Source organism: Chiloscyllium punctatum, chromosome 9 (genome assembly GCF_047496795.1).
Source record: "Chiloscyllium punctatum isolate Juve2018m chromosome 9, sChiPun1.3, whole genome shotgun sequence".
Lineage (NCBI taxonomy): Eukaryota > Metazoa > Chordata > Chondrichthyes > Orectolobiformes > Hemiscylliidae > Chiloscyllium > Chiloscyllium punctatum.
The window spans coordinates 16,722,321-16,749,584 of NC_092747.1; the positions used below are offsets into that span (position 1 = coordinate 16,722,321).

Here is a 27,264-nt window from a genome sequence, read left to right on the forward strand (position 1 = left end):
CAAAACACTGCAGACATTGGAAATCTGAAACAAATTCAGAGAATGTTGGAGAAACCTATCAGGTTTAGCATCTTCTGAAGAAGAGTCTTATCGGACTTGAAACATTAAACCTATTTCTCTCTCTATAGATGGAGCCAGACCTACTAGGCTTCTTTAGCATTCCCTGTGTCCAACTCACCAAAGCAGTCTCCATGCAGATGAAAAACAAAAAAAAATCAAGTTTCCACTAATTATAAGCAAAAATATTTGTGAGCTATGATCGGAGTCCAGTATCATAGAAAGACAAAACCATTCAGACGATGAGTTAGTGTGTAGATTCAGTCAGAGAGAAAAGACACTGTTGGTTTAGCAGTCTCCAAAAATAGCCCTGAGTTGCCTAAGAGAAATACAAACAGAAATGCAATGAGTCTACAGCTGTCATTACCAAACAATTGATACTGAGGTACAAAACCAGTAAGAAGAGCGGCCAGAAAACTGATAGAAGGTGAATGTGTGGAAAACCCATGAGTTTGTTCCACAAGTGCTTTGAAGTCATTAAGAAGAAAGCTTCAGAAACCAATTATATCCTGCCAGCTGAATGAGGTATTTTAGCCTGAGAGCCTCAGCAGACATTTATATGTTTGTTACATTGTTGTTGAAGGTAAGAGTGATGAATCTTTATTTCTGATATTTGTAAGACTGTTTCGAATAGTTCTTGTATAATATATAGTTTGTGGGGTTTTTTTTTCCTTTATTGTACAATAAACATTTAGGTTCTTTTATTGGAAGTACAATGGCAGTCTCTTGTGAATATGTTCAGTGACTAGAATAACACATTGCAAAGATAAAACCTATGGTTTATCAAGACTGATTTCATTCTGGGACCTGACTTGTCCAGTTTGTCAGCTTGAATCAAAAAACAAATGAAGTTTCAAAGGCAATTGCAGAGTAACTTTAGGCTTCACATTAGAATTCATAGGACTGTAGGAGAAGTTCCCATTTTGTACATGTCTAGGAGATTAGGCCCAAAGTTACTCTGGAAAATTAAGTCAGTTTCTCTCCACAGATACTACCCTACCTACTGAGTATTTCCAGTTAATTTGATTCTATTTCTGATTTGGGCACCCACAGTATTTTGCTTATGTAATACTGAAAGATGTTCATGATCTTATTCTCCACAACCACCTGATGAAGGAGTGACTTGAAAGCTAGTACTTCCAAATAAACCTGTTGGCCTATAACCTGGTGTTGTATGGTTTTTAACTTTGACCACCCCAGTCCAACAGCAGTACCTCTAAGTCATTCCAATACTGTTCCTTTTAACTTAAAAGCTCTTGCACATACCATAAATGGTTATTTTCAATATTACACATTTTAGTTTGGAACTTAACAAATGTGTTACATTTGATGGACATGATATGGAGATGCTGGTGTTGGCCTGGGGTGGACAAAGTTAAAACTCACACAACACCAGGTTATTGTCCAACAGGTTTATTTGGAAGTCTTAGCTTTCAGAGCACTGCTCCTTCATCAGGTAGCTCATGGAGCAATATGACAAGACACAGAAATTATAGCAAAAGATCATTTGCATTTGAAGGAGCAAGCACAAGCTTTTAGAAACCACAGTAAAAATCCGAAATAAGATACTTTATTTGATTAAAGTGACGAGTTTGTAAAGCAGGAAATGAGTTCAGGAAGCATGACAAAGTCAACATTTATCATTTAAGGATATAATGATAAGCCACAAGCTCCTCCATGCTAAACCAGATGAATGAATTAAATGAAGAGGTGTAGTGGCAATACATGTAGAACTAGACTTGAAAATCATTTCACTTTTCAAAAATGGCTTTGATGTTTCCTCTTTGTGTGGCTTTCCTTGTCAGTTTGCAACAAATGGGTGCTCAGTCCACCAAGAAAGGTAAGTACTGAATGATTTTTTCTATGGGATGAAGGTAGGACAGTTTGGACAAGGGTAAGGTGATTTGGTATTTGCCATTGTAATTAATGTTTTTTTTAATGACATTGCTTTGAAGTCGTGTCATATTTATTGATTAAAGAAAAATCCAGAGTCAAGCGATGCATGTCTACAGCTTTCACATTATCACCATACCCACTCTGGAGAGAGAGTGGACAGATCTTTGATTCCAAAACGCTTGAGTAGACATCCCTGAAATCTAGACATAGTAGAACGTGCCTTGTTCAGCTTCGGTTCATTAGTAAGGAGAAAGTTGAACTCAATGACCTTTCACAAATTAACCGAGGAATGTGGATAGGTGGGAAATATAATATGCCAATGCTTTATTGCCATCCCTGGGAGGTGCTGGTACAGCGGTAATGTCACTCAATTCGCAATGCAGAGTCCCCAGGACAACGTTGTGGGGAAAAAGGCACAAATCCCACCATGGCAGTTGGCAAAATCGGTATCCAATACAAAAAAAACTGCAATAAAGAGTTGGTTAATTGTGGCTATTGTTAGTTAACATAGAAGCCCTCCTGGTTCACTAATCTCCTTTAGAGAACAAAGTCTGCTGTTAACCATCTGTATTGCATTTAACTCCAGACCAACGACAATGTGGTTGACTCATTATTGCCCTCTGGGTAATTAAGGGTGGGGAACAACTGCTGACCTAGCCAGTGATGCTCAGATTCTGTGAAAGAATAAAAGAAAATTGTATTGTTGGTAATATTTATATTTTATGTTAATTTAGTGTAGCAAATGAAATAAAAGTCATATGCTATTGGTATTTTTTTTTCTATTTTACCCAATGTCCAGATACATCACTAAACTTTGGCTCAAAAACTAACTCTTTTAACTAATTCAAGACAAGCATGGCCCTTATTTAGAAATGGAATTCTCTCGAGCTGTCACAGTGACACAGTGGCTCAGTGGTTATCACTGCTGCATCCCAGTACCAGGGACCCGGGTTTGATTTCAGCCTTGGGCAACTATCTGTGTGGGGTTTGCATATTGTCCCCGTGTCTGCGTGGGTTTCCTCCGGGTGCTCTGGTTTCCTCCCACAATCCAAAGATGTGCAGGTCAGGTGAATTGGCTGTACTAAATTGCCTATAGTGTTAGATGCATTAGCTAGTGATAAATGTAGGGGGGTGGGTTACTCTTCAGAGATGAGGACTTGTTGGGCCAAATAGCCTGCTTCCACACTGTAGGGAATCTCATCTAATCAAAACATTAACTCTGTTTCTCTGTCCACTGAAGCTACTGGACCTGGTGAGTTTATCCAACAATTTCTATTTTTGTTTCAGATTTCCAGCTTCTGCAATATTTTATCTTTATTCTATGATAACATCGTTCTCTCTCAATACTGCGCTGGTGTGTGAAGGGATGACGTAGAGAATCCCAACAGTGTGGATGCAGACTATTCAGCCTATCATGTTCACACCAACCCTCTGAAGAACACCCCACCCAGACCCATGTCCCAATCCTATAACCGTACATTTTCCCATGGTTAATCTGGTTTGCACAACTGTAGACATTAAGGGGCGATTCACCATGGTTAATCCATCTAACCTGCACATCTTTGGACCATGGGACGAAACTGAAATGTCCACAGGAAACCCATGCAGACACAGGAAGAATGTGTAAACTTCACACAGACAGTGGCCAGAGGCTGGAATTAAACCTGGGTCCCTGGTATTGTGAGGCAGCAGTGCCACTAATGTCTGATGTATTAGTTAGTCTTTATGATGACAGTTGATTTAATGTTCTTTGTGTTTTTATTTTCACAATGCTTTAAGACCAAATCAGTTTTGTTTTATTATGTGCCTGACATAATAGAGATAGTGAATTACTTTCTAGGTAATCTGATAATATTCTGCACATATTATTCATATGTATTGCTCAGAAATTTCCATTGCAGACTAATACATGTCAAGGTGTGAATCATTGGTTTCTTGCTAATCCTTTCCCTGTTTGGAGGTTAAAATCAATGAAGTTTCTTTTTTTAATAGAAACCATCTTTGCCTGGAGACGATTGAACATTGCTAGATAAATTGTGGTGTTTCAGAATATCACGAAATGTTATATAGGCACTTTTATGAAGTGTTTTCTTTTACAACCTCAGCAACATTTAATGTCAAAAACCTGTGAAGAGCTGTGAATGCTGGAAAGCAGAAACAAAACCAGAAACTGCTGGAAAAACTCTGGTAGCATTTGTGGAGAAAAAGCAGAGTTAACATTTCAGGTCCAGTGACTCTTCTTCAAACTCTATTTGCCCTCCCCAGTACCCACTGAGCTTGGGGGTTGCTTTCTGTGGTTCATGCACAAGGAAGCCCAACCCCTGTGTGCTGCACTCCCTGCAGTCACCATTTAAATAATATTCACCTCCGCTATTCTTCCTGCCAATGTGCACAATCTAACATTTCCCCACATTATAGTTCATCTGAAAGCTTTATTTTCCCACTGTGTTAACCTGCTTATAACCTTCTGTAAACTCTTTGGGTCATCCTCACTACATGCCTTCCTACATATGTTTGTGTTAACTCAAACTTAGATGATGATAAATTCACTTCCCACATTGAGGTCATTAATTTTGTTTGTAAATAATTGTAGCCTCAACACTAATCCCTGTGTCATGCCATTTGTTAAGGCTGCCATCCTGAAAATAGCCCCTTATCTCAATTCTCTGTCTTCTATTATTTAGTCCATGTTAATATACTACCTCCTACACCTTGGGCCTTTTTCTTATTAAGTAGCTTTATCTACAGTACCTTAACAAACAACTTTGAGAAATCCAAATATATTACACCTACTAGCTTCCCTTTTTCTATCCTGCTCACTTTCTCTTCAAAACAAATTGATTACATTTGTCAGGCATGAAGCCATGCTAACTCTACTCAATACTATCATGTGTTTCTAAATGCCCTGCTATTACATCATAGACAACAGACTCTAATACTTTCCCAATGATAAGTGTTATGCTAAATGGCTTATCTATACCTTTTTTTTCTTAGCACTCTCTATTTTTGAAGAAGAGTATTACATTTACAGTTTCTTAGTCTGCTGGGACTTTACAAAACTCTAAGGGTCTATTGGAAATTGAAAAATTGCTAATACTCCATTCACCATCTCTGTAGCTATTTCCTTTAAAATCATAACCAGCTACCATGATAAAACTTGCATCAGTGCATTCAGGGCATATGTGATTAAAACATTTGCCTTGGACTCTCGGCAATTGCTCAGTAGCAATACCACGATGCCACCATCTCCACTTTGGTCTTATGGTCAGGTTTTTGGTACATTTAAAGGGAAAAAAAAATGTGGGTTAAGGAGATGGAGATGTTAAAGGAGAGAATTTCAAGTCTTAAACCTTGGCATATTGTCCATTGTCAGAAAAGGATCCGAAAGAGACTAGAAATAGAGCAGTACAGGTTGGATCAGAGAGCACATAGGTAATGTGGATAGGGCTTAGTGTTAGTCAGGACCTCAGCAATCATTGACCTCACAGTTATGGAAGATAATCAGCCAAGAATACACTGGAATTGTCAAATCCAGAGGGAACAAAGGCATGGATTCTGGTTCCATCAGCAGTTTTAGCAACACTTCCAGTAGAAATGGATGATCTCATTAACAAGTGCTCAGCTGACAGTTCAAACTTGTATAAAAGGATTTTTTTAGGCAGGGTTCTGTATTGACAGTTGGAGACAGCTGTTGAAAGACATTTGCTTGCCTGTTGTATTTACGTCATTATAATGCATTGTTCTTCCTTTTGTCATTGTCTCAATGTTCATTTACACAAGATCAAGAGTTATGAAGTGTTGGAAGTCTCTGTTGTTAATACTTTAATGGTCTGTCTGATTGGCACTTACAGAAGTTGTGTGTACAGCAGTTTTCTTAAAGATTTGTGAATGAGCATTTCATTTCTGAACAGCTCCACACTCATCAGTGTTACTTCTTGGAGTGCAGGTTCCTAGCTCCTTGAAAATAGAGTCACAGGTAGATAGGATAGTAAAGAAGGCGTTTGGTATGCTTCCCTTTATTGGTCAGAGTATTGAGCATAGGAGTTGAGAGATCATGTTGCAGCTATACAGGACATTGATTTGGCTTCTTTTGGAATATTGCATCCAGTTCTGGTCTCCTTTCTATCGGAAGGATATTGTGAAATGTGAAAGGGTGAAGAAAAGATTTACAAGGATGTTGCCAGGGTTGCAGGATTTGAGCTGTAGGTAGAGGTTGAAAAGACTGGGGCTATTTTCCCTGGAATGTCAGAAGCTGATTGGTGACCTTATAGAGGTTTATAAAATCATGAGGGACCATGGATAGTGTAAATAGACAAGGTCTTTACTCTGGGGTCAGTGAACTAGATGGCATAGGTTTAGAGTGAGAGGGGAAAGATATTAAAGGGACCTAAGGGGCAACTTTTTAATGCAGAGGGTGGTACGTGTATGGAATGAGCTGCCAGAGGAAATGGTGGAGGCTGATACAATTGCAACATTTAAAAGGCATCTGGATGGGTATATGAATAAGAATGGCTTAGAGGGATATGGGGTAAAAACAATGACTGCAGTTGCTGGAAAGCAAATACTGGATTAGTGGTACTGGAAGAGCACAGCAGTTCAGGCAGCATCCAACGAGCAGCAAAATCGACTTTTCGGGCAAAAGCCCTTCATCAGGAATAAAGGCAGTGAGCCTGAAGCGTGGAGAGATAAACTAGAGGAGGGTGGGGGTGGGGCGAGAGTAGCATAGAGTACAATGGGTGAGTGGGGTAGGAGATGAAAGTGATAGGTCAAGGAGGAGAGGGTGGAGTGGATAGGTGGAAAAGGAGATAGGCAGGTCGGACAAGTCCGGACAAGTCAAGGAGACAGTGCTTAGCTGGAAGTTTGAAAGTAGGATGAGATGGGGGAAGGGGAAATGAGGAAGCTGTTGAAGTCCACATTGATGCCCTGGGGTTGAAGTGTTCCGAGGCGGAAGATGAGGCGTTCTTCCTCCAGGCGTCTGGTGGTGAGGGAGCAGCGGTGAAGGAGGCCCAGGACCTCCATGTCCTCGGCAGAGTGGGAGGGGGAGTTGAAATGTTGGGCCACGGGGCGGTTTGGTTGATTGGTCACGGAGATGTTCCCTAAAGCGCTCTGCTAGGAGGCACCCAGTCTCCCCAATGTAGAGGAGACCACATCGGGAGCAACAGATACAATAAATGATATTAGTGGATGTGAAAGTAAAACTTTGATGGATGTGGAAGGCTCCTTTAGGGCCTTGGATAGAGGTGAGGGAGGAGGTGTGGGCACAGGTTTTACAGTTCCTGCGGTGGCAGGGGAAAGTGCCAGATTGGGAGGATGGGTCGTAGGGGGGTGTGGACCTGACCAGGTAGTCACGGAGGGAACGGTCTTTGCGGAATGCGGAAAGGGATGGGGAGGGAAATATATCCCTGGTGGTGGGGCCTTTTTGTAGGTGGCGGAAATGTCGGTGGATGATTTGGTTTATGCGAAGGTTTGTAGGGTGGAAGGTGAGCACCCAGGGGCGTTCTGTCCTTGTTACGGTTGGAGGGGTGGGGTCTGAGGGCGGAGGTGCGGGATGTGGACGAGATGCGTTGGAGGGCATCTTCAACCACGTGGGAAGGGAAATTTCAGTCTCTAAAGAAGGAGGCCATCTGGTGTGTTCTATGGTGGAACTGGTCCTCCTGGGAGCAGATATGGCGGAGGCGGAGAAATTGGGAATACAGGATGGCATTTTTGCAAGAGATAGGGTGGGAAGAGGTGTAATCCAGGTAGCTGTGGGAGTCGGTGGGTTTGTAAAAAATGTCAGTGTCAAGTCGGTCATCACTAATGGAGATGGAGAGGTCCAGGAAGGGGAGCGAGGTGTCAGAGATGGTCCAGGTAAATTTAAGGTCAGGGTGGAATGTGTTGGTGAAGTTGATGAATTGCTTAACCTCCTCGCGGGAGCACGAGGTGGCGCCAATGCAGTCATCAATGTAGCGGAGGAAGAGGTGGGGAGTGGTGCCGGTATGGGCCAAGTGCTGGCAGATGGGACTCAATGAGGTTGGGATATGTAGTTGGCAAGGACGAGTTGGACCGAAGGGTCTGTTTCCATGCTGTACATCTCTTTGACTTTTACTCCATGATTTCACGCATACTGTATGTTCAGTGAATAGGCCTGGAAAAGAAAGGAGAGGCATGGACAGGATGTGGAGTTATGGGAGCGCTTGTAGGAAAGAATTGGCATGTGTTGACAAGGTAGCTGTAAGGGTCCATGAGATTAAAAATGAATGTGAGTTCGTGTGGAGGTGACAGAAGGAAGGGGTATTATGGTGAGAGCTAGAGGGCCAAACAGCCTTTCCTACAACTGTGATTGTATCTCAGAGAACTCAGGTGATCTTTCTAACCAGTCTATCCAGTACGCATCTACCCTGTGGCTCTGCTTTCGGCTTTTGCAAGCCATACCTCATCACACACTCTCCCCTCTCTATTTAACCCCTCCACTCCTTTCATAAAGATCATGTAATTCAAAGGCTTTTCAACTCAGACTGTCAGACTTGGTTATTGAAAATCTGGTCCGTGCTGCCAGTTCTGTATTGACCTAGTTTTAATGCCATTTCACACCAGCAGAAGACTGGTCGAGTCTAAGCGGGAATAGGTAATCCAGGAAAACTTGCTTAAAACCAATATTTCGAAATGAATCAATAAAAGAGAACTGTTATGAAACTGTTTTTTAATCTTGTGTGTACTGCATTCCTGTCATATTTCAAATAACGCTTTATATCTGCCTAAACTGCTTATAGGAGAAAGTCTGATTGCTAAGCAGGTCAATTGTATTTATCACAATATGGAGTATGTAAACTGCACATGGAAATTGAAAGAAAGGACTGCACATGGTGTTAATAACACATTTTATTATGGGTGAGTAGCAATCTTGATTAAATGCATTAAAATTTAAAATGTTCCTATTTATCTCTTTCTTCCACTTAGTATCTCTGTTGCAATCCTCGATAGCATACGACAGAAACTTTCTTCAAAAGGCAATTCTTCTCTCATGCTCAATTTGTCTTTGTGACAGAATTTGACCCCATTTAACTCTTCATGTCACGGTCCATGTTCTTTTCATTTTCTCTTCTTGCTCATTCTTTGTTTAAAGTTTGCTCCTTCTGCTCCCTGTGTCACTGCAGTGTTGAAATCCAGAATAATTGCTTGGTCCTTTATTTGGAATCATCTTATTCCAAAGAGTTGCTCACATCAACTGATGACCTCAATTCTGTCAAAATTCTATAAATTCCATTTCAAAAGAAACCATCAGTAAAAACCACAACAGCCATTCCTAGAATTAGTATTGCTGTTTCACAAGAGAACGAGCAATAGAATCGAAAATAGTACTGAATCCTTGAATGGAAATCTAAAAGCATTTAGATCAAGTTCTGTTTTTGTTTTTGATCCTATTGTCAAAACTTCTCCAAAAGGCATCATGTGAATTGATACGAATATCGAGAAATGTTACATAGAAGAACATTTTGTTCATTTTTTTTTCCTGTGTAGCCCCTGGAAACCTAATTATTTCCATTCCTCTGGCTCTTAGAACATAGAACACTAAAGCTCAGTACAGGTCCTACCGACCCTTGATGTTGCGTCGCCCTGTGAAACCAATCTGAAGCCCATCGAACCGACACTGTTCCATACTTGTCCATATGCCTATCCAATGACCATTTAAATGCCCTTAAAGTTGGCTAGTGTACTACTATTGCAGTTAGTGTGTTCTACACCCCTACTACTCTCTGAGTAAAGAAACTACCTCTGACAGCTGTCCTATATATATATATCACCCCTAAACTTAAATCTACATCCCCCTGTGCTAGCTATCACCATCTGAGGAAAAAGGCTCTCACTGTCCAAACTAACCTCTGATTATCCTATATGTCTCAATTAAGTTATTTCTTTACCTTCTCTCTAACGAAAGCAGTCTCAAGTCCCTCAGCCTTTCCTTGTAAGACCTTCCCTCCATACCAGGCAACATCCTAGTAAATCTCCACTGAACCCTTTCCAAAGCTTTCACATCCTTCCTATGATGTGGTGACCAGAACTGTACGCAATACTCCAAATGTGGCCGCACCAGAGTTTTGTACAGCTGCAGCATGATCTCATGGTTCCGAAGCTCAATCACTCTACCAATAAAAGCTAACACACCATATGCCTCTTCACAACCCTGTCAATCTGGGTAGCAAATTTCAAGGATCTATGTACCTGGACACCGAGATCTCTCTGCTCATCTACATTACCAACAGTCTTATCATTAGACCAGTACTCTGCATTCCTGTTACTCCTTTTAAAGTGACTCACCTCACAATTTTCCACATTAAGCTCCATTTGCCACATTTTAACCCAGCTCTGCAGCTTATCTATGTCCCTCTGTAACTCACAACATCCTTCATCACTCTCACAACTCTGCCGACCTTAGTGTCATCCACAGATTTACTAACCCATCCTTCTAAGCTCTCATCTAGGTCATTTATAAAAATGACAAATAATAGTGGACCCAAAACAGATCCTTGTGGTACACCACTAGTAACTGAACTCCAGGATGAATATTTCCCATCAACCAACATCCTCTGTCTTCTTTTAGCTAGCCAATTTCTGATCCAAACCGCTAAACCACCCTCAATCCCATGCCTCTATTTTGTACAATAGCCTCCCGTGGGGAACCTTATCAAACACTTTCCTGAAATCCGTATATACCACATCAACCACTTAACCCTCATCCATCTGTTTGGTCACCATCTCAAAAGAACTCAAGAAAGTTTGTGAGGCACGATCTACCATTCACAAAACCGTGTTGACTATCCCTAATCGACTTATTCCTTTCTAGATGATTATAAATCCTATCTCTTATAACCCTTTCCAACACTTTACCCACAACAGAAGTAAGGCTCCCAGGTCTATAATTTCCAGGATTGTCTCTACTCCCCTTCCTGAACAAAGGAACAACATTTGCTATTCTCCAGTCTTCTGGCACTATTCCTGTAGACAATGATGACATAAAGATCAAAGCCAAAAGCTCAGCAATCTCATCCCTGGCTCCCCAGAGAATCCTAGGATAATTCCCATCTGGCCCGGGGACTTATCTATTTTTACACTTTCCAGAATCGCTAACATCTCCTCGCGGTGAACCTCAATCCCATCTAGTCTAGTAGCCTGTATCTTAGTATCCTCCTTGACCACATAATCTTTTTCTGGTGTGAATACTGACAAAATTTCTTCATTTAGCACTTCAGCTATTTCCTCTGACTCCACACACAATGTCCCACTACTATGCTTGATTGGCCCTAATCTTGCTGTAGTCATTCTTTGATTCCTGATATACCTATAGAAAGCCTTAGAGTTTTTTCTTGATCCTATCCACCAACAACTTCTCATGTCCCCTCCGGGCTCTTCTTAGCTTTCTTTTTCGGTCTTTCCTGGCTAACTTGTAACTCTCAAGCGCCCTAACTGAGCTATCACATCTCATCCTAACATAAGCCTTCTTCTTCCTGTTTACAAGAGATTCAACTTCCTTAGTAAACCACAGCTCCCACACTCGACAACTTCCTCCCTGTCTGACTGGGACATACTTATCAAGGACACACAGTAGCTGGTCCTTGAATAAGCTCCACATTTCAACTGTGCCCATCCTCAGCAGTTTCCTTCCCCATCCTATGCATCCTAAATCTTGCCTAATCACATTGTAATTGCCTTTCCCCCAGTGGGTGGCATGGTGGCTCAGTGGTTAGTACTGCTGCCTCACAGTGCCAGGGATCCAGGTTCGATTCAACCTCAGGTGACTGTCTGTGTGGGGCTTGCACCTTCCCCCTGTGTCTGTGTGGGTTTCCTTTGGGTACTCTGGTTTCCTTCCACAATCCAAAAAGGTGCAAGTCAGGTGAATTGGCCATGCTAAATTGCCTGTAGTGTTAGGTGCATTAGTCAGGGGTAAATGTAGGGCAGGGGAATGGGTCTTGGGCTGAGGGGCCTGTTTCTATATTGTAGGGAACCTATACATTTTGCCCCATGACATATACCTATCCCTTTCCATCACTAAAGTAAACATAATCAAATTGTGGTCACTATCACCAAAGTGTTCACCTACCTCCAAATCTAACACCTGGCTGGATTCATTACTCAGTACCAAATCTAATGTGGTCTTGCCCCTTGTTGTCCTGTCTACACACTGTGTCAGGATACCCTCCGACACACATTTGACAAGTACTTGAACTATAGTATTCCCAGTGACTATTTGGAAAGCTAAAGATCCCCATAACAACTACCCTGTCACTCTTGTTCCTACCGAGGGTCACGTTTGCTATCCTATCCTATACATCTCTGGAACTGTTTGGAGGCCCTTTTGAAAACTCCCAGCAGGAGTTTCCTGTTTCTAATCTCCGCCCATACTACCTCAATAGATGAGTCCTCAAACGCCCTTTCTGTAACTGTAATACATCCTTGACTAACAATGCCGCACCACCCCCTCTTTTACTATTTTCTCTGTTCTTACTGAAAAATCTAAATCCCAGAACCTGCAACAACCATTCCTGTACCTGCTCTACCCATGTCTCTGAAGTGGTCACAACATCGAAGTCCAAGGTGCCAACCCATGCTGCAAGTTCACCCACCTTATTCCAGATGTTCCTGGCATTGAGGTCGACACACTTCAAACCAATTTCTTGCGTTCTAGTGCCTTCTTGCGATCTTGAAATCTTAGTTCTGTCTTCATTACTCTCAAACTCCGTATACTCGAACTACAATTTTGGTTCTCATCCCCCTGTTGAATCAGTTTAAACCTACCTGAAGAGCACTAGCAAATTCCCCTCCACCCCAGGATATTGGTACTCCTCTGGGTCTGGTGGAGACCATCCTGTTTGTAGAGGTCCCCACCTACTCCAGAAAGAGCCCCAATTATCCAGGAATCCAAAACCCTCCCTCCTGCACCATCCCTGTAGCCACGTGTTCAACTCCTCTCTCTCCCTATTCCTCACCTCACTAGCATGACAGCTACCTCTTTTGCCCCCAAGTTTGGAAGTTCTTCCCTTTTAAACAGGGCTCAAATTTCCTTTGAAAATGACTACTCTGCCTGCTTCCATTGTTCTTCCAACTTATAAGAATGTTTCTGTATAAGAAAAGAAACTCCCTCTCCTCCCCTCTGGTTTGTTGTCAATTATTGTAAGTCAGTGTATAGTGAAGGCCAACGACCCTCCTCCCAGGCAAACCATTTCCCCCACTTGGCTTTGGATCACTCAGCTCCTGACCTCATGACAGCCTTAGTTCAACACTGGACAAAGGAGCTAGGCTCCAGAAGTGAGATGAGAGTGACAGCCCTCAACAACAAGGCAGCTATTGACTGAATGTGATATCAAAGAACCTGAATACACCTGAAAACAATGGGAATCAAGGGGGAAGTCTCTTAGAAAGGGTGCAAGGGGGAACGTTTTCACGAAGAGTGTGGTCATGTAAGGAATGAGCTGGCAGAGGAAGTTGTGGAGGCTGTGCCATTACAACATTTAAAAGCCATCTGGATAGGTACATGAATAGGAAGGGTTTAGGGGTATATGAGAATCTGGATTAGAGTGGTGCTGGAAAAGCACAGCAGTTCAGGCAGAATCCGAGGAGCAAGAAAATCGACGTTTCGCGCAAAAGGCCTTCATTTACGGGGATATGGTCTAATTACTGGAAATGTGACTAGATTAATTTAGGATATCTGGTCGGCATGGATGAATTGTTTCTGTGCTGTATAACCCTATGACTCTATGATTCTTCACTTATTGGAGATCATGCCTTTGATTGTGTTTATTAAAAGCAAATCATCGCAGCTCCAATGGTTATGACAGGAATTCCTCAGATTAATATGGAGGCCAACCCATTTTCAGCTGCTTCATCGATGATCTCCCCCTTATCATAAGGTTGAGAGATGTTCACTGATGATTGTGCAATGTTCAGCACCATTCATAACTCCTCAGATACTGAAGCAGTCCATGTCTACACGCTGCAAAGACATGGACAATATCCAGACTCTGCCTAATAAATAACAAGTCATATCCACACCAGTTAGTTATGAAGACAGATTGGATAAACTGGCATTGCTTGTGTTGGAGACAAGGAAACTGAACAGGGACAAGATTGAGATGTATAACATTATGATGGGCATAGATAGGATAGACAGAAAGAAACTTTTCCCTTCAGTAGAGGGATCAATGAGCAGAGACCATAACTTTAAGGTAAGGGAATGGAGGTTTCGAGAAGATTTGAGGAAAATCGTTTTCACCCAAAGGATGGCAGGAATCTGGAACTCCCTGACTTCTAAGGGTGGCAGCGACAAAAAGCTTCACATTATTTCAGGTATTTAGCTGTGCACTTGTGATGCCAAACGCAGCCAAGACTAGGGCCAAGTGCTAGAAAATGGGATTGGAATAATTACAAAAACAGAATTTGCTGAAAGAGCTCAGCTGGTCTGGTGGCACCTGTAGATAGAAAGCAGAGTTAATATTTGGGTCCGATGACCCTTTCTCAGAAACTGGAATAGTTAGTTGGTTGTTTTTGACCTACATGAACTCGATGAGCCAAAGGGCCTTTTTTTCTGTACTGTAGACTGATATGACTTGATAACTCCTTAACAGAAAGGCCACTAAATGAGAACTTCATATCAAACAACTTTCCCTTGAGATTCAATAGCATGAATATCTCCGCAACTCCACTATCAATATTCTGGGGATTAACATTGACCAGAAACTAAACTGGGCAGGCCATGTAAATACTATGGCTACAAGACCAGATCACAGACTTCAAATTTGGCAACATTAACTCACCTCCTGCCTCCCCAATACCCATCCACCATCTACAAGGCACAAGTCAGGAGTGTGATGGAATATTCCCCAATTACCTGGATGAGTGCAGCTCCAACGATACTCAAGAAGCTTTGATGTGGAATTACTGGTGTTGAGATTGGGGTGAACAAAGTCAGAGATCACACCACACCAGGTTATAATCCAACAGGTTTATTTGAAATCACAAACTTTCGGAGCACTGCTCCTTCATCACCCATGATGAAGTAGCAGCACTCCAAAAGCTTGTGATTTCAAATAAACCTGTTCGACTACACCTGGTGTGGTGTGATCTCTGACTCAAGAAGCTTGACACCATTCAGAACAAAGCAATCCGTTTGACTAGAAGCATATCTGAGGAGCAGGAAAATCAACATTTTGGGTAAAAGACCTTCATCAGGAATGAGCCCTTCCTCATTCCTGATGAAGAGCTTTTGCCTGAAACATCAATTTTCCTGCTCCTCAGATGCTGCCTGACCTGCTGAGCTTTTCCAGCACCACTCTAATCTTGACTCTGATGTCCAGCATCTGCAGTCCTCACATTCGCCTAGAAGCATATCTACCACCTTCAAAAGGCATTATCTCCACCACCAAAGCACAGTAGCAGCTATGGTACCATGACATATGAAATGCACTACAATAACTCACTACACCTCCTTCAACAGCAACTTCCAAACCCACAACCTCTATCACTGAGAAAAGCAGCAGACACATGGGAACACCTAAATATGGAAGTTCCCATCTAAGCCACATACTATCTTGACTTGAAAGTATATTGCCTTCCCTCACTACCACTGGGCGAATGTCCCAGAACCATCTCCCTTCTTAATAGCTACGTGGCTGTGGTTACAACTCAAGAGCCACAGCAGTTCAAAAATGCAGCTCACCTCCACCTTCGCAGGGGCAATTAGTGATGGCTAATCAACGCTCACATCAGTGAAGAAATACTTTTAAAATTTCAAAATCCATCTTATTGTTGATGACCTTTATTAAACCTCTTAACTTTGACTGCTCTAAGGAAAACAATCACAGCATGTCCAGTCCCCCAAGAAAATTGTGTGCTCCTTCTTGCTGACAGTGGACATCTAGTAAATTCTCTCCATTTTCTCCTTGATTTCCTCTCTGTAAACTCCTTATGTTGCTTTTTAATTCCAGGGTGTGTATGATTAAAACAGTTAAATGTATGAACTAGCCACTAAAATTTCTTGCACAAATAAATTCTCCTACAGGTTTGCAAAGTCTAACTTCCACAGAAAGTTCTGCAGTTTGAATAAAGAGAACCAAAGTTGTGGATTGAAAAAGAGAAAGAAAGCACAGAAGTGGTTGTGGTTATATATAACAACTCTGAACAATTCCACGCTGCTGGCAGTGGATAGCTTCCGACTTCAGAAGCATGGTATGAAGAATTTGTGCTTGCAGCGAACTTACCCTGTGCGGTCATAATTTTCTTGTGCCCAGCTATTACACCATAACTTGCAAGCTACCCCATGCCACTCTGTCTTGGAACAAAGTCATTGTTCCTTCACAGTTGCTGGGTGAAAATCCTGGAACTTACTTCCTAACATCACTTTTGGATGCCCTGTCCTCCAAAGACTGCAAAATCTCATTAAAGGAGCGCACCACCATCTTCCCCAGGGCAATTAGGGATGGAGAATAATTCTTGACCGAGCCAGAAGCATCTACATTGTGTGAATAAATGGTTCTAAAAAATGGCATTCCAGTTGGAGTGGGATGTTTATGTATTACAGTTCACAGAAAAGTGCAATAGTTTATGAGAGGTGAGATAGACAAAGTTAAAAATCACAAACACCAGGTTATTGTCAACAGGTTTAGTTAGAAACACTAGCTTTCGAAGTGCTGCTCCTTCAGCAGGTAGTGATGAAGAACCACCTGATGAAGAAGCAGTGCTTCAAAAGCTCGTGCCTCCAACTAAACCTGTTGGACTATAACCTGGTGTTGTGTGATTTTTAACTTTGTACACCTTGGTCCAACACCAGCCGCATCTCCAAATCATAGAAAGAAAAAGACTTTTCCTTTCTGCAGTTGTTAATTTAACAGTAATCAATGATGCTCTCCTTTTAAGATCCTTCCTGAGATATGTTAGTCAGAATTGATGCTCCACATGAGGCCTAACCAGTGATTGTAATGATTAAGTAGAATTGCTTTTATATTCCATTGTAATTTTTTCATATTCCTGAGAGACAGTGAAAGCAAACCGATGTTTTCCCAGCAGAATAGGACTATTTGGCACCGCCCTTTTGGCGCCGATCATTTGGCCCCGCCATTTTGGCTCTAAACTGTTTTGGAGCTCATTACTTTGGCGCTGAGCTGTTTTGGCATCAATTCAGAATTTAAAAAATAGTCTTGTAGAGCCTGTAAGAAATTTTTTTTTATTGCATTGTAACAAATAAACCTAATTCTTTTTATGCATTATTTTTAACCTATTCATTATAAAAATGAAATTCTACATTTTGCTACATTTATCAAACACATATAGATAACCATCGTGTGAAAATTTTGGTTTGTTTCTCTTGCTTAGAATGTTTTCAACCATTTCTGGTATGGGCTCTACAAGACTTCTTTTAAATTTTGAATTGGTGCCAAAACAGCTCAGCGCCAAAGAAATGAGCACCAAAACAGTTAAGAGCCAAAACGGCAGGGCCAAATGATCGGCTCCAAAAGGGCAGCGCCAAAATGGACCCGACCCTTTTCCCAGAGGGCTGACAAGGGAGTGAGAAATCTGGAGACACATTAGTTTCAAATTGAATTAATTGTACAGAGGCTGGTATCCCATCACCAAGTCCCCCTTTATTTACACGAGCACAGCACATGGACTCTGACCGACTAGCTAGAGTGAGGAGACACCCTAAGACTCCTGTTTATACACTGTCAGTCCGGGCTCCCTGATTGGGACTGGTTAACAACCCCAATCAAGGATCTCATACTTAATGTGATACATATGGCCAACCTCATTACAATAACCAAACAAATGAACATATGAACTCAGCCCCTCAATCTTGCTCATCAGTAAACAAGATCATGGCTGGCCTGATTATTTCACATTTTCACCTTCCGCTAATAACCTTTCGTCCTCTTTTATTTATTGAGAATCTATCTACCTCTGCCTTAAAAATATTCTAGGAATCTGCTTTCACTGCCTTCTGAGGAAGGGGGTTTCAACAATCTCACTGCTCTGTGTGAAAGAAAGAAAATCTTCTCACTTCTGTTTTAAATTTATGATTCCTTTTTAAACAGTAACCTCTAGTTCTATATTCTCCCACAGAGGGAAACATTCTTTCCGTGTGTATCTCATCAAGACCTCTCAGGATCTTATATGTTTCGATAAAGCCATATCTTAAGTTTCTAAACTTCAGCAGATACATACCTAGACTGTCCATGTTCTCCTCAAAATCCAATCTACCGACTCCAGGTTCCAGTCTTGGAACCATTCTCTGAACTGCTTCCAATGTATTTACATTCATTTTTTAAGTACATACTGTACTTCATATTCCAAAAATGCTCTGACTGATGCCCAATATAATTGAAGTATGACTTCCCTACTTTTGTATTCATTTTCCTTCACAATAAACAATAATATTCCACTAGCTTTCCTAATTATTTATCTTACTGCAAATTAACATTTTACAATTTATACAAAAGGACACTCAGATCCCCTGGCATCTCAGAGTACTGAAATCTCTCAGCATTTAGGTGTATTCTTCTTTTCTTCATTCTTCCTGCTAAAATGGACAATTGCACATTTTTCCACATTATACTTCATTTGCTGGACCTTTTCCTAACATATTTTTGTAGTCTCCTTATGTTATATTCACAATTTATCTTTCTGCATTTCTTCATCCCATCTTTAAATTTAATGGCTATACCTTCAGTCATATCATGCAAATCACTTCATAGAGTCATAGAGTCAAAGAGATATACAGCATGGAAACAGACCCTTCGGTACAACTCGTCCATGTTGACCAGATATCCCAACCCAATCTATTCCCACCTGCCAGTACCTGGCCCATATCCCTCCAAACCCTTCCTATTCATATTCCCATCCAGATGCCTTTTAAATGTTGCAATTGTACCAACCTCCACCACTTCCTCTGGCAGCTCATACGTACATACATTTTAAGAATTTGAGGCCCTAGCACTGATGCCAAAACAGAAATTGCTGGAAAAGCTCAGCAGGTCTGGCAGCTTCTGTGGAGAGAATGTTTCATGACCCTTGCTCAGAACTTCCTCAGCCTCTCTGGTAAAGGAAAAGCTCTGCAACTTAGTTAACCATGATTTGCCTTTAGCAATTCCATACTGGTTTTCTTTAATTAACTCATATTTGCTTATGCCATAGCTGCATGCAGGCTTTGTCTCCCCACCGAAGAAAGAGAGTGCAGAACAGGTTCATTAACATCATCACAGAGTTGGCAGGACTGTCTGGTCAGCTTTGACTGGGTCTCTATTCACCAGAGTTTAAGGATAAGAGTGTACCTGATTGAAATACTTAACATTTCAACAAGGCTGGAAAGACTAGATGCTGGAAAGGAGTTTTGCCTGGTTGGAGAGTCTAGAACCATGGGACATAATCTCAGGATAAAGGGTAGGACTTTTGGGACTGAGAGCAGGCGAAAGCTTTTTTCACTCTAAGGGCAATGAATCGATGGATGGAGGCCATGACATTGAATATATTCATGAAAGGGATAGCTTTTTTTTTGGATTTTATAGCCATCAAGAAGTATGGAGAGAAAATGGGAATATGCATTGAGATAGAGGATCAGTCATGATCATATTGAATAGTGGAGCAGTCTTGAAGGGTTGAATGATCTACTCCTGCTTCTACTTTCTATGACTACATGAATCTTGTGCTACTTCTCGACAGGATATCTGGTCGGCATGGATGAGTTGGACTGAAGGGTCTGTTTCCGTGCTGTACGTCTCAATGACTCTATATCATATGGCATTCTGGTAATGATTTTGGCCTAGAAATCTACAGACCCTGATAAGCACAAGTGAAATAGATTGAAATTCCATTTTGGCTGATGAAATTTATGAAGTCAAGACTATAAATCTTAACTGAGTAATGGTGACCCTAAAACTATCATTAATTGTTGCAAATATCCATATGGTCTACTCATGTCCTTCAGGGCAGGAAATGGACCATTCTTACTGGTTGGGTTAATATGTGTCTCCAAACCCGCAGCAGTGTAGCAGATCCTTAATTTCCCTCTGGAATGGCCTGCTACTCGGTTGTACCAAACTACTGTTAAGTGTTTTCCTGAGTTCCCTATCAGATTTATGGCTTGGTGTCTTCAGAATCTTTTTAATTTCAAAAATATGCTTTATTCATAAAAATATCTTTACATGAATAGTCACTGAAGTAGTTTGGTTCTGTACAGCAACATGTGAAGATTCAAATCAAACACTGGAGTTTGACTCTATCCAACAAACATTTCTTACTTATACAAGATTATACTTACATATATTTGAGGTAGCAGAGGGTCTGATAACTGAACAGCCCCCCATTTAACTTTGGACCTTGGGATGTTCCGGTCAGCAACATTCAATCAGGATCAGCTTCTTGTTTTGGAAGAGCAACAAGGTTCGGGCAAACCAAAGAGCATCTTTCACCAAGTTGATGGTCGTCCAGGCACAGTTGATGTTTGTCTCAGTGTGCGTCCCAGGGAACAGACCATAGAGCACAGAGTCCTGCATCACGGAGCTGCTCAGGACAAACTTTGACACAAGCCATTGCATCATCCTTCAGCCTTCCTGTGTAAAGGGACATTCTAGTTGAAGATGTGTGACAGTCTCTATCTGCCCCTCCCTCCCCCGCAGATGCTGCGAAGGCATTGTGTGGGGGCACAGAGAGTCCAGGCATTTATCTCAAAGTATGTTACATGCTGACCACATCCTGAAGGACTTGTGGTCAAAGGTGTTTTTCTTTGTAAATTTCTCCACAAGGGACAGGTGATACAGAAAAGTCCAGCTACTTGGAGCATTCCAAGGGAACGAGGCCAGTCCCATCTGTTGCAACACCAGGGCCAGGTAGAATCTCAGTAGATGGTGACACTTGGTGTTTGTGTACCCAAGGTCTGTGCACAACTTGATGCTGCCGCATGCAAAGGTGCCCATCAGGATGAACGCAGCACTGGGTACGTTCTTCCTCCCTTATCCAGTGTTTAGTACATGGTGCCCCTAGGGACACAATCTATCTTCGACCGCCAGATGAAATGGAAGATGACCTGAGTGACTGCAATGGCACAGATTACGGGAAGGGCTGGACCTGCGCCATGCACAACAAAGAGGGTCCCGCATCTGATGACCAGGTTTTTTCCCACAATGGAAAGTGAGCAATGCTACCAAAAGCCCAGTTTCTGCCTCACTTTGGTGATCCATTCCTCCAAAGTTCAGAATATTATTGCAGTTTTAGGAATTCATAGTCAAATATGGAATACTTCATTCTGCTTTACCTGTCTAATGCTGTGTTTTTCATTCCATTGTACAGGACCACATAGATTGACCAATAAAGAAACAAACACTTCCAATTTGGATTGTACATATTATGATGATGGAAATCTCAGTTGTATGTGGACACAAGACAAAGATGCAATGTATAATAGCGAATATGAAGTTAATTACATGTAAGTTACATTCCAGAGTCTGGGGTGACAAAGCAATCTGTTAAAATGGATTTAAAGAGCCATTCAAAGGCTCCGTCAGAAATCCCTGGAGTTTAGAGGAATGAGCTGATTGAGGTCTTTCGGTTACCTCGGGTCAAAGAGGCAGCATATAAATGTAATTATTTTTTAATTAAAAATTAATTGGGAACTTCAAGCTAATCACATTGGAAATTCTGCTTCGTCCACGTTTTAATGTGTTGATTAACTCAGGTATGTGAAACCTTTTTTTAAAATAATATTATGGATCTACTGACAGTACCTGAGAAAAGACAATTAAAACTATTTCTGTGAACAGTTAACTTTCTCATTTAACTAGATTAACAAATTGTGCATTCCAGGTTCTCAGAAACTCCCTTGCATATGAAACAATGCAGCAGATACTTGCAGAACCAAAGATTCAATGGTAGCTGCCTTTTGTTTGAGGATTCAAACATTTTTACATCCAACTGGCTCTATGTATACATCACTGACGTCAACAGTTACACCATTGTGAAACCATATACATTTATGCTTGTAGAAGAAGGTATGGCCAATAACTTTTAACTCTTCACAGTTTGGTAACTCCATTCATGGACAGGCAGCAGTGCACTGGCTCTTTACTTCTCCTGGCTTCATGCCTCATCTTAGAAGATATTTTTGTTGCTGGGTTGGAAGAAAAATGGGGGATAGGCAAACAGGCTACGCTGTCTAGTCATGATAGGGTAACAACAATGACTGCAGATGCTGGAAACCAGATTCTGGATTAGTGGTGCTGGAAGAGCACAGCAGTTCAGGCAGCATCCAAGTAGCTTCGAAATCGTCGTTTCGGGCAAAAGCCCTTCATCAGGAATAAGCTTTTGCCCGAAAGGTCGATTTCGAAGCTACTTGGATGCTGCCTGTCTAGTCATGATGCTGACTCAAAACATTGACTTCTCCACCTCCTGATGCTGCCTGGCTTGCTGTGTTCTTCCAGCCTCTTGCTTGTCTACCTTGGAATCCAACATTTGTAGGTTTTTTTTCTCTAGTCATGATGCTGCAGCTATCTTAACAGGAGGTTGACTTGACCAGCCAACTGGTCCTTCCAAGCCAGTACTTTCTTTCACTTGCAATGAGTAAGTGTTGAAATGCCTGGTTTGCAAATGGGTTCCATTCTTGAGACTGTTTGCAAGTCAATTTGTATTCAAGTCGGAATGCAATGCAGGAGAATATAAAGGAGACATTCATGAGTACAGGTGACGTTTGTAAACTGGATCTTTAAAACCAGTATGAGATCATGCTTATAAATGCGAGTGTTCCTAAATTGGAATTGCATAAATCAGGATTCCTTGTATTCCTAAATATGATAGGCCACAGGAAGGCTGACTGTTTATGGAACACAGGTTAATGTATTATGTTACTACTTTAAAGGGTGCAATAAGGTTATTAGGGTGCTACAGTAAAGGAAATCTGCTGTCCTTTCCTGTATGTAACTCTAGACTTATGGCATTGTGGGAAATCCTCAATTGTCATCTGAAAATAGCGTAATTAGCCATTCAGTTTGAGGAAAATGAGAGATGAGCAATCAATGCTTGCTTTGCTAGGGATGCGCATGTTTTGAGAAAGCCAAAGAATATTTCCTTAAACTCCTTATAGATCTATCCTCATTTGATGTAGTTGCTATTAATATTTTACAAGAGATTTAACTAGGGATTCTCAAGTATTCTGTATGAGGTTCATTTGACACCATCTGGTGATCTGGGTGAGACACTCTTCAGAGGGTCAGTGTGGGCTGAATGGCCTGCTTCCACTCTGTAGGGATTCAAAGCTTCTATGTTACTTTTGCAATGTTTTCTTTGCTCAGTCAGATGACATCAACAATAGTAAAGATCCAACAGACAACCTGAACTCCAGAAGTGATTTGCCTTTGAAATCAAGACTGCCCTCTCCCCATGTATCAAAAAGGAGCCCAAGCAAAACTAGATACATTGTGAATTGGGGTGTAAAAAGAATCTCCTTTGAGTTGGTATTTATCTTGACAATAAGGAAGATGGCTTCAGTTATTGGAGACCAGTCCCCTAGCACACCTAGGGACATTTCTGCAGGAGTTCTTTCGGGTATTTATTTTACTCAACCTGTTCAGGGATGTTACGATGTACCTTGGAACAGGTGGCAACTTGAGCCCAGGCTTACCTGGTTTTACTTGTGGGGATACTACTCAAGAGCCCTCTCCACTCTTCAGGATAATGTCCAAGACTCAACCACCTTCAGCTGCTTCATCACAAGGTCAGAAGTGAGGGTAGTCGCTGATGATTGCACAATGTTCAGTTCCATTAGGAATTGCTCAGGTTCTCAAGCAGGCCATGTCCATCTGCAGGAAGACCTGGACAATAGCCAGGCTTTGAAAAGGGACAAGTAAAATCTGCACCACAGAGATGTCAGGCATTGAGCATCTCCAGCAAAAGAGAATCTAACCATTATCCTTTGACATTCAAAAGTATTTATCAGCATCCTGGGAGCTGACATTAACAAAAAACTGAACTGGACCAACCATATGCATATTGTGGCTATAAGACTACATCAGAGGTTAGAAATACTCCAATCAGTAACTCACCTCTTGATTCCCAAAACCTGTCCACCATCAACAAGACACAAGTCAGGAAAGTAATGGAGTACTCCCACTTGCCTGGGTGGATCCAACTCAAACAACTCTCAAGAAATTTAACAAAATCCAAGAAATATTTGCCCATTTGACTGTCATCGCATCTACATTCACACTCTTCAACAGGACATTCAGGAGCAGCAGTGCATGCTGAATATAAGACACCCCCATAATCATTTGTTCCTTTTTCCTTTTAAACCTTTGGTTAATAAAACTCTATCTAGCCCTCCAGTTTTGAAATTGCCATTTGATCTAGCAGCTAGCAGCTTGATGGCTTAATGGTTAACACTGCTCCCTCACAGTGCTGGGAGCCCTGGTTCAATTCCACTCTTGGGTAATTGTCTGTGAGGAGTTAGCACATTCTTCCCACATCTGTGGGGGTCCTCCGGGTGCTTCGCTTTCCTCCCACATCCAAAGGTTGTGCAGGTTAGGTGAATTGCCCAAGGATGTGCAGGCTAGGTAGATCAGCCATGGGAAATGCAGGGGTACAGGGATAGGGTGGGCCATGGTGGGATGCTCTTTGATGTGAACTTGATGTGCCAAATGGCCTGCTTCCACACAGTAGGGATTCTATGAATTGCAGAGGTCAGTTCTCAATTCTTACTACCCGTGGTGCAAAGAATATTTTCCTTGGTTAGTACTGAACTCTGCAGCAATGACACAATTTGCAACAAAGCAGTCTATCTGATCAGCAGTATCCACCCTCCATCCACTTTCTCCACATCCATGTACTATCGACAAGATGTACTACCACTCCTCTCAGCACTTCTAATCAAACCGACAATATCTGATTGATTGATTGATTTGAACTATTGTCATGTGTACCTAAGTACAGTGAAAAGCTTTGTTTGCGAGCAGTACAGGCAGATCATAGTAAGTGAGGAAACACAGATCATGGAGTGAAACACATCTTGGACAGAATGACGCATACATCTATCATTCAGAAGAGCAGTGGATGCACTCCAATTTCCCTTCCAGTGCACCGATCATTTTACTTTAGGCAAACACATGCTGCTCTTTCGTCAACACTGGTTCAAAGTCCTGGATCTCCCTTCCAAACAAAACCATCACCATCACCTCAGTTTTTTAAACTGCGCTTTGATAGACATTTCTAACAATGTCAGCACTTGCCATCCATAAACTAAATGATGTACAAGGTCATTTCAGAAGCCAGATTGCTGTGGATCTGGAGTCATATCAAGATTAGACTATTTCAGGATAGTGGATTTCCTTCCCTAAAGGGTACGAGTGAGTAAGGTGGCCAAATTATAGCTTGTTTCATGATCACTGGAATTGGAATAGAAAAAGAGAGATCCTGTAAAGTGATCAAGAGCACTGGGAAATCAGAAGATTGGGAAGACTACAAAAACAAACAGGGGATAACAAGGAGAGAAATAAAGGAAGGAGAGACTCAAATATGAAGGTAAGCTCACCAGTAATATTAGGAATGATAGTAAAGGTTTCTTTCAATACATAAGAAATGAACAAGAGACAAAAGTAGAAACTGGGCCGCTCTAAATTGATGCAGGAAAGCTAGTGATGAGGCTAGTGATAAGGAAATAGCCGAAGAACTTAATAAATACTTTGTGTCAGTCTTCACAGTAGAAGACATGGGTAATATCCTAACAATTAAGGAGAGTCAAGGGACAGAGTTGAGCATGGTAGCCATTACAAAAAAGAAAATGCTAGAAAAGCTAAAAGGTCTAAAAATTGATAAATCTCCTGGCCCGGATGGGCTACATCCTAGAGTTCTGAGGGACATGGCTGAAGAAATAGCTGAGGCATTGGTTGTAATCTTTCAAAGGTCACTGGTGTCAGACAAAGTCCCAGATGATTGGAAAAAAGAAAGAATCAAGACAAAAGATGGAAAATTATAGGCCAGTTAGCCTAACCTCAGTTGTAGATAAAATTCTAGAATCCATTGTTAAGGATGAGGTTTCTAAATTCTTGAAAGCGCAGGGTTGGATTAGAACAAGTCAGCATGGATTTAGTAAGGGGAAGTTGTGCCTGACTAAGCTGCTAATCCAGATGCTAGAATTCTTTGAAGAGGTAACAAGAAGGTTAGACCCAGGAAACTCAGTGGATGTTATCTACCTAGACTTCCAAAAGGCCTTCGATAAAGTGCCTCAGGTTGCTGAGTAAGGTGAGGGCCCATGGTGTCTGAGGTGAGCTACTGGCATGGATTGAGGATTGGCTGTCTGACAGAAGGCAGAGAGTTGGGATAAAAGGTTCCTTTTCGGAATGGCAGCTAGTGACAAGTGGGGTCCTCCAGGATTCAGTGTTGGGGCTGCAGCAGTTCACTTTATATATTAATGATCTGAATGAAGGGACGGGGACATTCTGGTGAAGTTCGTCGGTAATACGAAGTTAGGTGGACAGGCAGGTAGTTCTGAGGAGGTGGGGAGGCTGCAGAAAGATTTAGACAGTTTAGGAGAGTGGTCCAGGAAATGGCTGATGAAATTCAATGCAAGCAAATGTGAGGTTTTGTACTTTGGAACAAAGAATACAGACATGGACTATTTCCTAAATGGTGAGAAAATTCATAAAGCCCAAGTACGAAGGGATCTGGGAGTGTTAGTACAGGATTTTCTAAAGGTTGACTTGCAGGTTGAGTCCATGGTTAGGAAAGCAAATGTAATGTTGTCGTTTATCTCAAGAGGGTTGGAATGTAAAAGCAGTGGTGTGCTACTGAGACTTTATAAAGCTCTGGTTAGGCCCCATTTAAAATACTGTATCCAGCAGAGATTTACACAGATGATCCCTGGAATGGCAGATCTAACATATGATGAACAGATGAGGATCCTGGGATTGTATTCATTAGAGTTTAGAAGGTTGAGGGGAGATCTAATAGAAACTTACAAGACAATGCATGGCTTAGAAAGGGTGAACGCTGGGAATTTGTTTCCATCAGGTGGTAATACTAGGACCCATGGGCATAGCCTTAGAATTAGAGGGGGTAAATTTAAAATGGAAATGAGGAGACATTTCTTCAGCCAGAGAGTGGTGGGCCTGTGGAATTCATTGCCATGGAGCGCAGTGGAGGCTGGGACATTAAATGTCTTCAAGGCAGAGATCGATAAATTCTTAATCTTGCAAGGAATTAAGGGATACAGGGAGAGTGCATGTAAGTGGAGCTAAAATGCCCAACAACCATGATTGAATGGTGGTGTGGACTCAATGGGCCGAATGGCCTTACTTCCACTCCTATGTC

At 41.6% G+C, this 27,264-nt stretch overlaps 1 protein-coding gene across 1 annotated transcript in view; it reads left to right on the plus strand.

Annotated features, from left to right (window-relative positions):
• The first annotated feature begins 1,821 nt into the window (after positions 1–1,821).
• Positions 1,822–27,264, plus strand: part of LOC140480984 (cytokine receptor common subunit gamma-like) — a 53,761-nt gene continuing 28,318 nt past the window's right edge. The window contains exons 1-5 of the mRNA XM_072576596.1: positions 1,822–1,897; positions 8,706–8,823; positions 15,986–16,152; positions 21,262–21,397; positions 21,775–21,959. Of these exons, the coding sequence (XP_072432697.1) occupies positions 1,822–1,897; positions 8,706–8,823; positions 15,986–16,152; positions 21,262–21,397; positions 21,775–21,959 (682 nt within the window). The remainder of the gene's footprint in view (positions 1,898–8,705; positions 8,824–15,985; positions 16,153–21,261; positions 21,398–21,774; positions 21,960–27,264) is intronic.